The sequence below is a fragment of the Scleropages formosus genome, chromosome 23, assembly GCF_900964775.1.
Source record: "Scleropages formosus chromosome 23, fSclFor1.1, whole genome shotgun sequence".
Classification (NCBI taxonomy): Eukaryota; Metazoa; Chordata; class Actinopteri; order Osteoglossiformes; family Osteoglossidae; genus Scleropages; species Scleropages formosus.
The window spans coordinates 5183282-5195027 of record NC_041828.1 but is presented as its reverse complement, the minus strand read 5'-3'; the positions used below and the strand labels follow the sequence as shown (position 1 = coordinate 5195027).

The following is an 11746-nucleotide window of genomic DNA, read 5'->3' as shown; positions in this document are numbered from 1 at the left end:
ACCCTCCCTTTTACACACACTCACAAACAGAACAAAGATGCACTGATGTAAACACCAAAGGCCAACAAGTTCACTATATCAACCCTGCTGCCCTTTTCTTGATCTCATGATTGGCAGAAAGCAACAGTTTTGATCTGGGTGTCAGATGCATGTCAATCTCTTTTTAACCTTTTGCATTTCTGTGAATCAGTAAATATAAATTTGTTAGTTTTACTAACAGGTGTTATTCCCAGAGGTACAGGGATAATGGCGGAAATTTGAGTGATGGCCTTGCCTTTGTAATGGGCACCGCTGGTAGTGTCCTTGAAAGTGTGGCACCAAGAAGAGGCAACAGTTTCAGTGACTTCTCTGCCAGTAAAGGCACAGCAAACTTGGGACTTTTCTAGAACTGGGTTCTAAAATTAGACACTTACTTGCAAAGGATCATTAGGAATGACTCAGAACCTGATAGTTGCTGGTTCAAATTCATTTCTCTCCCCTGCTGTATTGCTGCACACTTGCAAAGGGCTGTTCTCCTATTTGCATTTATTCATTTAGCTGATGCTTTTCTCCAAGCAATTTACAATGCTAAGGTTACAATTACCACAAGCTTACAGTTATTTACCCATTTATACACACACGCTGTCTGAAGCCGCTTGTCCTGAGCGGGGTCGTGGCGAGCCGCAGCCTAACCCGGCAACACAGGGCGCGGGGCTGAAGGGGGAGGGGACGCACCCAGGACGGGACGCCAGTCCACCACAAGGCACCCCAAGCAGGACTCAAACCCTAGACCCACCACAGCGCAGGCCCCAGCCAAACCTTCTGTACCACCGCATCCCCCAGATTACAAACAGTATGACCCAAATCAACTCTTAATATATTACCTACTTTGAATTTACAGCCCATGTAATTTTTACAAAGCATTTATTCATAGCCACATTTCCATTTTTATACTAATTTAAGAAGCTCTGGTCCAAATGACACTTGAACAATTTTACGTTGTTGCAGGGTGTCAGCACAGTAATGTGGTGCTGGAATTTTATGTAAGATTATTGGATTTCTCAAGGTATGTATAGCAGGTGAAACAAGTGCCTCTCTAAGCTATTAGCAGACATGGAGAAAGCAAATGCTGATCTACAAGGATGTGGATTGAGAGCCTGTATAAATGGCAGAAGGAACCCGGAGTCTGACTGTGATCCCAGCACGTACAGAGCCATCGGTCACGTGCCTCGACAGGCCTGCTGCACAATAGGAGTGATGAGTCGAGAGCAACGTACTTTTTCATACTCATGAGTGGAAGAACGCAGGCTGCTGGACTGGTTTTGGGATGTCGGTTCAGTTTGTCCAGACCCAACGTATTTTTTATGAGTATTTTCATTGTTCGCAGACACTTTCCCAAGACAGGAATGTTCAGTGAATATTTGTGTGAACATGGTGCCACCTGTAACATCAAGCGGAAACCTTTCCATCACCCTGTTCTATCAGCCGTACAGTAGCTGGCTCCCTTTTTCCACTCCACCACTGTCATTTCGCTCTACTGCTCCACACCACTGTGTCATTTCATTCACGGAGACAATATTAATCATTCCGAACCTGGACACTGGTTTATGTAATTAACCTTTGGGATGATCGGAGATAAATTATCCATCCATAATTTAATTGAGACACAAACTAAAAGAGCTCAGTCTATGATTTCATTCAGTGACTTGATGTGTATAGTGTGTGAGTGACAGAGAGAGTGTGTTCCACTGAGGAATGGATAAGTGACCCATAAGTAGTGCATCTAGCAGGGTAAGTCACCTTGGTGAATAAGGTGTGTGGGCATAAGTAATGTGTTTCATTATCATTTCCGAACCAGACAGTTTGTCCAGAGCAACAGCTATGACCTGATTTTCGCTGTTATTCCAGATATTTTGTTTTTTCCTGTTTTTCTTCAGAAACGACAGGCTCCACTTCATTCCAAGCATGACGTACCATCTCTGTAATGCGGGCCCACTGATTCATGCCGTTCGTACTACGAGGAATTAGACAGACCCCCGACCGCGGATTGGAGTAGAGCGGCATCCTTTGTGGCGAAGAGCCAGCCAATCAGCGTCGCTCGTGTGTGTCACTTCCGCGTTTCCTTTTCCTTATATGGGAAGAAGGCGCGGGCAGCAAGAGCGAGACGGTGGACAGTTGACGGAAGTGCGGTGTTCAGGCGTCAAACAGGTAAAAACAAAGATGGAAAAACATCGGTTTTGCGCTGAATTTAACTCGCATTTCTAATTTTTACGTGTTTCTACTTGACACGAGAGCACCATTGCAGCTCGTAATTGCGTGCTCAAAGGCCTCCTCGCATCGACGTAAGCGAAAACGAGCAAAGGCGGAGCTGCGACTCTGAATGAATCTCTGTTAGTTGCGTCGTAAGTTTTATCTCTTGTTTGGCCGCTGCGTTATTTTTTAACCATTTTCGGATATTTAGTGAAGAGTATTTAATAAATTAAGCCATCGACCACTCCCTCCTGTTTTTCTATGTACGTGCTCATTTATTTATTTAACGCTGCGCCGCAGCGTGTCGACGAAAGCCTTTCAACAGGCGTGCCAGTCAGTATTTCCATGTGTACTTTGACCTGTTTTCGCTTCGAAAAAGTAATAAAGCAAAATTATTAATTAACTTAAAAGTGTGTGTTGACACCCCCTAATTTAGTTGGGAAGAGCAAGGCAGGGTGACTGAGGGTTGTACCATGGTGAAATGAAGCTACTTCCGGCTAATGTTTTGGGGGGGACCTGGGTCACTAGATGCCTCTAATAAAGTGCTTCCTTAGGTTATATATAGATTTAAATTGCCAGTTGATGTGTAAGGGAGTCATACTGACCATATTACCATTGAATTGCTCTAGAACCTGCATTGAAAGTCTCCCACTAATCAAATTATTAAATATATATGCAAAACATGTTTGCATTTAGCTGGTGCTTTTCTTTAAAGCAACATACTTGTACTCAGTTACCCCTTTTATACAGCTTGGTAAGTTTAATAGAGCAATTTAGAGTAAGTATCATGATCAAGGGTAATGCAGCTGGAGGTTGGATTTGAAAGGCAGTTGTTGTAGCCACTATGCTACTCGCTGCTCATTTGAAAGTAAATCGCTATCAATAATCTAGGGTCGTGGTATTAAACAGTGTTTCTGCACCGTGATGGGTTGGTGTCTCGTGTCTGGTGTTTTCTGCCCCGTGGGGTGGGGTACACCGTGGCCGGGATGCCTACCCATCACGGTGCAGAAACAAAAATGAACTTAATGCATCGTACAAATATTGTAGAACATCAGTGAGGGTTCTTTATTTTGCAGTGAAAAACCTTTGTCAGATCTACCTGAAAGAGAACATTGTCAGGTGTGTTGGAGCTGATCACTGCTAGCTCTTTGAAATGATCCCTGATTCTGTAATGGCATTTGGTGGCATTTACAACTGCTGCGGTTTACCAAAGGGGGCAGTTTAGGGTAGAAAGCACCCTGTCGAAGAGTTTGGGGGGAGGAGGTGTGAAGATTGAGTTTTCTCTTTTTTTGCAGGGACGTGAACTGGAAAACCCACAACAGCAATGGCTGACGCGGCAACGGTGAAAAAAACTGCGGCCAAGGTGCTGGCATGTGTGGAGAAAGTGTCCTCTTTCGCCTCTTCCATCGACCCGTTGTTCGGCATCGTCACCTCCCTTGTGTCAGTGGCACGCAAGGGCCTGGTTGGCGAAGAGGCGCACGCCCTGGATAAGGATTTCCGTGCCGTCCACAGCAAGCTGGAGAGCATCTCAGCCAAAAACCGGCAGACGTTGCGGCAGATCCGCATCGATGAGGTCAACGAGACCTTCGGCAAGTACGAGGAGTACATCAAGCACCAGTACGCAGCCTTCAACACTATGGTGGAGCTGGTGAAGAAAGACCCTGACGGTACCCGTCGCTACATGAGGGACTTCGAGAAGATCTATGAGCGGGACAAGAGCGAACTGAGCCTGGACGTCTACTACCGCGGTGTCATGGGCACCGGGACTTTGTTTGGCAGGCCCCTGCTCAAGGTCTACCTGGAGCACTGCGACTTCAACCGCCAGGTGATGGAGCGTCGCTGCTCGCACCTAAGCCATCTCTTCCACATCGGCCTCATAGCTCTCATGGGCTACACTGCCGTCACCGAGGACGATGAGGACGAAGTCCGGGAGAAGTGGGCGGACCGCGTGGCGAACATCCAGGCCAAAATGATGGAGGCCCTGGCCCAGTGTAAAGATGGGCCTTCGGGGACATCGTAGCAGCTGCTTGCCGAAAGAAAAGCGGCAGCGGTGTGAGTATTGTTTTTAGAGTGGGAATGCAGGAAGGAAGCTCTCTGCAAATGGATAGGATTGGAAAAGGAAACCCAAAGTTATCACCGTTAGTCAAGTCACCTCTTGCCACCTCCACTTCAGGTGAATATGTAAGCAATGTGGCTGTTGCTGAGTATAAATTGCTTTTTAAAAAAAAAAGGAAAAAAAGCCACAGGCTCAGTTTGGTGCAGGATCAGTGTACCTACTTGAAGTGTGACCACTTTTTTTTTTTTTTTTGGGTACCCCCTTGGTGTGCTTGCACTTTATATGTGGCTAAAGTCAGCTTTTGTTACCCTACAGCTACTGCAGACTATCTTGGTTAAAGTCTAATTTTGTATTTTAAATAAATTTTAAACTATAGTCTAACTTCATAATGCCTGCTTGTGTGTTTTGTTAATTATGCAGATTTATATTGGCTTCTGACTAACAATATATGTGTATATAGCAATAATATATAACGGCAGTAATGTCAAAGCTGAAATACTTTCACCCTTATGCCTGCACATATACTATTTTTTTAATGAGTTCCTCATTTTTAATTTGTGTAAACCTGAGACTTCCCCAGTAATATGCACAGTACTATGATAGGCATATTACTGGAATCATTACTGTATGAAATAATTTTAACCCTATAATGTCAATCTGGACACACAAGCCAGTAAAATTAGTTTCCCTAATTTTAAGAATGTATGTGTGTGTAAATCATGACTGGAAATGAATGTGTATGAGGAGCACATAATTACAAATTATCGCAGTATATGCTGTATTGGAACATATTCTTGAAAGGAATAAAGTTTTTTCCTTTTTAAGCTCCTTAGCCTCGTAGTTAGATTTTTTTGTTAAATCCCTTTGCCTCACAGTGCAAGAATAAAGGTAAAACCCTGAGTTTGCAGAGATATTTCAGGTTCAAATCTCACCGAAGGAACTGTTCTCTGAGCTGCAAGAGCTCAAATGTGTTCGCCATCCACAGCATTTGTAAATCCTACTTGAGGTGCCACGGCCAACTCTGTATATATTCTGCAATTTTAAGTTAAAATGCAGCACTTGAGTGTGCGTGGCTTTTCCTTTCGATCAAAGGTGCCTCTCCACCAAAATTCAAATGAGAATTCAAAGGTATTTACATGCATACGAAGCTGACGTTCATGTGCAGTGTTCCTGGTCCTGCATAAAGAAACCTATTGCTGGTGTCTGCAGGCGGTGAGAGACGGCCCCCAAAACACAGACTAAAGAGTGAATTTCACTGGGGTTTTACTGCAGATGTTGCCCTTTGAGACAGATAATGTCTCGATGGGGCTCTCGGCAACCTCACACCTGGTTAAGGTTGTCCTCTCTGCAAAGTCAGTGTCAGCAGGCCTGTACCAGCTAAGCATTTTTACTTTTTTTTTTTTTTTTTTTTTTTTTTTTTTTTTTTTTTAGAAACCTGTTTACATTTATTAATTTTGCTGATGCTTTCCTCCAAAGCAACTCACAATGTTAAGCTACTTACAATTATTTACCTATTTATACAGCTGTGTAATTTTACTGGAGCAATTTAGGGGAAGTACTTTGCGCAAGGTTACTATGGCTGGAGGTGGGATTTAAACCTACAACCTTTGGGTCTAAAGGCAGCGGCTCTTAACTGTTACTGGCTTCTGCTGTATGATATGCAGTAGAGATTGATTTCATTTTTATGTCATGCTATAAGATGCATGCTGTACTTGTGTACAGCCTTTTGGCTGAGATCACTGTAGATCTAAAAATGATTGAAAACGGATATTCTGTAGCTGCTCACTGCTCATCAGCTAAAGGTGAAACAGATCTGTCATTCAGAAGTCATTTAAAATATTTCTGGGTTGACAGTTGCAGCTCAGCTCTAGAATATTTTCAAAAATGTCTAATTCTTTAAGTCCTAAAAATGCCAAAATCATGTCCATACTTTTCATGTCCTCGACTGATTTGTATCTGGCTGGTCCAGCATAACCACCAGTGCACGGAAATGATTCAATTTCGCTGCTTGGATACGAAACTAAATAAAACACTAACATTTGCAGACTGAGGCTGATACATACCGATGCATAAACGCTGTCCTATTTTTTCAAGGGATGCCTTTGTCCATTATAAATGTCCCAAGGCTGGAATTTTATTAGACAATTTAGTGTGACCTGGAAATGTCAAAAACAAAACATTCAGCAGTTTCAGAAGGAACTTGTACTAGCGAATAGTCGTTAAACTAAATGTGAACGCACCTGTTTGTCCTGCTGTGGTACAGCTGAGTAATGACCCAGAGGCAGTCATCCCTGTTAATGAGAGGATTCTCCTTCGCTTCCCTTGTGGTGGTGATGACTTCAGTATTTCCCAGTGTTCCTGCTCCCTACCCTCTCATCCTTTCCCCCCACCCCATCTTTTCCACCTCTTCCCTCCCTCTGTTCTATGTGTTTGATGAGCGCTGAATGCCCAGCAGCCCAGGTTCCAGCTCAAATTTAAACTAAGCAAAAACAGAGTGACCCTCCACGTCGCACTGGTCAGGATGTCAACTCCAATACAATCTGCACAGGGTATGAGATACACTGGAAGAAGAGACAAAATATACCAATGAGAGCAAAATAAATGAAGAAACCTTAACCTGTAATATTGCGGGGGGGGATCTGTGCACTTTATGAGACAATTATTACCCATTCCAGACTGATCTGAACTGATCCGAGGAACACCACAAACTCAGATGCCGTCATCGCTGTTTAACACACACGTGGATTCCGGTTTGAGGTGATGTGAAGTGACTGGATTGTGTCCAGCATGATCGCTCTGCTCCAGGGGGGAGATCAGCTGATGTCTGTGTTTGATGCACAAATGGCTGTGTGGAGTCGTGCTTTAGCACACTGGTGGAGGCGTGCGATCGATTCCAGGTCGTCTCTGTCCAGCACGGTCTTGCTGGGGGCAGCGGAGGGGTAATGGCATTACCCAAAAACGAAGTCCATCGACCAGCTCGGAGGGCTAACTCAATAAAGTGCTTTAAAACATTTGCTCAGTGACACACACTGGCAGAAAAGCCACTGCCTTCCAGGTGGTTCTGTTCTGTCATTCGCCTAATATTGATTATCTGGAAAAAAAAATGTAAATGTACAATACTTAAAAATTAAATTTGTTAAAAAAGAAAAGCAAGCGCAAGATGTGCATCATAAAATATTCTGAAGTATTGAACAAAGAATTGTGACAGACCATTAATACTGACCTACTGACCAGTAAAACACATATCTTTATAATTTGTATATAGATGTGGCACAAACATTCTCACCCAAAAGCATGAAACTGCTGCATCTGGCTATTTTTATTATGCATAATAATTTAAGAAGTAGCGTGTCTCATATTGGGGGTGCGGTGGCACAGCAGGCTTGGCCTGTGCCTGCTCTCCGGTGGGTCTGGGGTTCAAATCCTGCTTGGGATGCCTTGTGATGGACTGACGTCCTGTCCCGGGTGCATCCCCTCCCCTCCAGCCTTGTGCCCTGTGTTGCCGGGTTAGGCTCCGGCTTGCTGCATCCCTGCTTGGAACAAGCAGCTTCAGACAACGTGCATGTGTGTCTCATACAGTGAGCCCTCCGGAATTAATCTCCGCTCCCAGATCTTCATGAACGGAATCTCAGAACCGTGGCATGCGGCACGCTGGTGTTTCGTCCACGTGTCTGTTTAGCAGGGGCCGCTTATTTCTCCAAGAGCGGTTGTGTAGAAATATGAAGAGTTTTGATGAGAGTGTGACCTGAAACCAATAGCAGACGATCTTGTCATTTTATTCAGACTCACCGAAGATACGGTGCAGAGCGGCATGGATGACATCCCGTGTCTGATGGACTTGTGGAGGTTTGCAAGCAAAGGCATCGAAAGCTTTTATCTTTTAACCATTGCAAAAAAACTCCAGCTATGAATCTCCCAGCTAGCAGTGAAAATGCCTGCACAGGTCAGACCATAATTAGAACATAATCACGATCATAATTAGGCCTTATGAAGGAGTAAAAAATGCGAGCTGCTCGCTAGCCTTTCGCTCTTTCTCGGTTTGAGTCCCGTGGGTTCGAGAGGCCGACAGGGGCGTGTCAGCAGAGGACTGTCACTCAGAACCCCCCCTCCCCCACAGAAAAGGATGGCGATGGAGAGGGAGGTACGAGAGCGCTTGCCTTGGGAAGCTGCTTCTCTCTTTGGATGTGTGGTGGCGATGCTGAGGTGAGTTCTCACCCACGTCCTCCCTGATTGACATGTTCGTTTCCTCCGTGTCTGATCCTAAAATCGCTCCTTTTCAGCGCATGGGTGGCGATCGCATCTGCCCTCCTGCTCGCTTTAATTGTTCTTGCTGTTTCTCCTTGCGGCAGAAGTACCGATCTCTCACAAAGTGGGGAGAGAAAGCAGAGACTGTGACGCATGTGGGATTTTGCAAACGCTGAGGATGTACAAGCCTGCGTGTCGCTGCTAAACCAGCACTGCCAGTCGACAGCGAGCTGCCGAGACGGAGAGGACGACTCCGACTCCTCAGGTACACGCCGTCTGCGGTACCTCCTCTTTTCTGGGGGACAAATTATTCACTGGCACTTTTGGCTCCCGTTGTCGAGTCACAATTACAGTCAGAAATCAGATTATGAATTTCTGTTCCAGGTCAATAAACGCTCACTTGTGGGGTATTAATACACTGTGGTTGATTATATGTGTCGGTGAAAGTCCATCGTGACAAGGTGTTTGACGCTGATAAAGGACAGCAATTAATGTTCAGTCAACGACGTGTTACAACGGTGAGGATAATGGAGCTGTTTTTTCCCCAAGTCTCCCTCTTGCTATGTAATATATCAAATATCTCTAAAATATGTGTTATCTTCATTTTAATTTTACCATAATATCCGTACTATCATACAGTGGTGTGTTCAGGTGTGAATTTGGATGTAAATTCGGGTGGAACTCATCGCTTTCGTACGTTTTTCTCTTCAGACAGAGCATTATGAATGAGATGCAGGTGTACTGCGCTCTGCAATATCATTTGTACGTTCATATTTAATATTTTTTCAGTTAAATAGCTTTCAATATTGAGCCCACTGCCTCGATTTGCTTCGGTCGGCTGGTACCCCAAGGTCCCCGCAAATGTTCTGTTTATTTTAAGGCTGAGATGCGACTGCGATGACTGGAGGAGAGAGAGGGGATTTATTTTCAGCTGCAAGCAGTTACCTTTTTATTTTCCAGACTATCCAAAACACATCGGGGCATTGTGAGAGGAAGGGATCTCCCCAACGGAAAATGAGCAGAGTGGAGGAATGGTTGCTGGAGAACAAAAATAAGATAGAGAAGGGAGTGGAGATGATTGGAGAAGGGTGCGAGGTGTTGGCCACCAGTGTGGGGAAGTTCCACCCCTTCCTGGAAGCCGTGTTTATGGCCACTGCCCAGCTGCTCCGTGACCCGGGGAGCACAGAGAGCCGGTACCTGACCGAACAGTTCCAGAAGCTGGACCGGAAGCTGGCGACTGTGAAGGACGAGGTTGACAGCATCGCTAGAGAGTTACAGCGCACCTCCATGAACAAACAAAACTTTGACTGCGAGGCCCAGATCATCAGCCAGTATGAGAAGTTCCAGGACTTTCTCAGCGCTCAGCCAGATTTCAGGGAGAAGAAGAAGGAGAAGTTCCTCAGCCACTTCGAGTGCACAGGCGGTGACCTGAACCTGGACACCCTGTACAACGCAATCACCAGCACCGAAAGGGAGCCCATTTTGGAGACCGTCCTCGAAACCGAGCAGAAGAGCCGCAGGGCCGTGGAGGCGTTCTGCTCAGCGCTGAAGAAGCTCTTCGTGATGGGCATCATAGCCATCATGGGCCAAGCTGCCCTGGAGCAGGGGCTGAGGAGGGAGGCCCCGGTGGAAGGGACCCTGGCTGGGGATGCCCTTGTGGAAGAGGCCCTGGTGAACAAGTGGAAAGAAAGAATGGAGGATGTCGAGAGGCGCATGAAGGCTGCCGTAGATTACTGCACGGAGAACTTTGCCTCTCAAGCCAAGGACGACATGGAGCGCCAGCTTTTGGAGAAAGAGGACAGTGACGGTGAGCAGTTCATTGAGCCCCTCCTGACCTTTCTGTCCACAAAGTATGACTGGGTCTCCTGGTCCATCAGAGTTGTCAGTCACAGTGGGCTGCGTCTGTGGAACCGACTGGCTGGAAAGGAATACCACGGCAGCAATGGAAGCGGCAACGTTTTTGAAGTCCCAACCAAGGGCAAAATCACGGTATTCGTCTCCTTCAGCGTGCAGCCCACACCCATCGACAAGGAGCTCATCAAGGAGCAGATCGAGAGTCAGCAGCTGAGAGGGAAAATGTCAGACGTGGCCCTGACGCTCGGCGGCGGTCTGCCCAACTGCGCCGTCTACACCATCAGCCGCTACAAGGACGTGAGAGAGTCAAACACCTTTCCGGAAGGCTGCTACTACTTTGCAGAACACAGGAGAGCGTACGTGTGCGTTCACTCCAAATAGGCAGCGTTTCCCCTCCGTGATCCACATCCTGGACGTTTGCACACTTCAATATCAGACTGGATAATACAAAATATGAAAAGACATATGTGATGGAAATGGTGACATGGACAGCATACGATACACAGGACAGTTTGTGCAAACGCAGCGCTTTAAATCAATGCAATCGCAGTTAATGGAACCCGCTTTAAATTATTCTGCATACTGTGTTTGCTGGTAGTAAATCTGAAGTATATTTTAAAAGTGTACTTACAGGCTTGATGCTAGAAATGTAAAAAAAAAAAATGAAAAAAAACAAATTCTTCTGAGAATGAAATTTACTATTAATACTCCGTTCGTCTTAATACGCGTCCATGGCTCGGCTTCATTATTTAGCTGTTTTAGATGTAATGATTGAAAATAATGCAAAAAAATATTGTGGGACATGCATTAAAAACAGTGTTATGAGAAGGTAGAGTCACCTGCTGTTTTTTTTCTGTAAGGTGATTATTCTTTGCTTGCATCATGACGCAAAATCGGCAGAGACCGTCATCATCATTTATTTTATAACGCCGCTGCGGGTACCAATAATGGTTTCCAGAAAGGTGTTCAATATTCCGTAGTTCATTTCCATTGCCAAGTAAATCAAATGTTAATTTTTTTTTCCCCCGAGTTGAAATAATATAAACCCTTCGGTCATCCACATATTTACGGAGGGAACCACAGACCACAGCGTAAAGATCCATTTTTTTGCCTAGTATGTAAGAGTAATGAGCCTGTGTTCCGGCGATTCATCGCAGAAGAATCTGGACTGTGATTTAACAGGAAACCCAATCAAACATTTTGTTCACGGTTTTTTGGATGGTTGGATGAACTATAACCCCAGCGTTCATAACACTTGCAGTGTAACGCTGCAGAACCGCATTCATGCGCTGAGTTGTGCTGAGAAGCAAGTGCCATGACATGTTTTATAAAACCGTACGAATGATCACCTTACAGCGTTTC

General features: G+C 45.2%; 2 protein-coding genes across 4 annotated transcripts; both read left to right on the top strand.

The window, feature by feature from the left end:
- Positions 1–2122: 2122 nt before the first annotated feature.
- LOC108930390 (protein rapunzel-like) lies at positions 2123–5304 on the top strand. Of its 3 annotated transcripts, none has more exons than XM_018745601.2 (2): positions 2123–2187; positions 3525–5304. In XM_018745601.2, exon 2 carries the CDS (start codon positions 3554–3556, stop codon positions 4247–4249), a length of 696 nt encoding a protein of 231 aa, XP_018601117.1. In that variant the 5' UTR covers positions 2123–2187; positions 3525–3553; the 3' UTR covers positions 4250–5304. The 3 variants fall into 3 exon arrangements, with proteins under 3 accessions (XP_018601117.1, XP_018601119.1, XP_018601118.1); XM_018745603.2 differs by lacking the exon at positions 2123–2187 and adding an exon at positions 2194–2373; XM_018745602.2 differs by lacking the exon at positions 2123–2187 and adding an exon at positions 2194–2381.
- A 3111-nt stretch (positions 5305–8415) lies between these two features.
- On the top strand, positions 8416–11175 carry LOC108930397 (protein rapunzel-like). Its single transcript, XM_018745613.2, has 3 exons — positions 8416–8488; positions 8635–8795; positions 9491–11175. The coding sequence occupies exon 3, from the start codon at positions 9545–9547 to the stop codon at positions 10763–10765; it is 1221 nt and encodes a 406-aa protein (XP_018601129.1). The 5' UTR covers positions 8416–8488; positions 8635–8795; positions 9491–9544; the 3' UTR covers positions 10766–11175.
- Positions 11176–11746: the final 571 nt, after the last annotated feature.

Excerpts from the sequence above, each read along its gene's own strand:
- LOC108930390 (XM_018745601.2), top strand. The coding sequence starts at position 3,554 with ATGGCTGACGCGGCAACGGTGAAAAAAACTGCGGCCAAGGTGCTGGCA.
- LOC108930397 (XM_018745613.2), top strand. The coding sequence starts at position 9,545 with ATGAGCAGAGTGGAGGAATGGTTGCTGGAGAACAAAAATAAGATAGAG.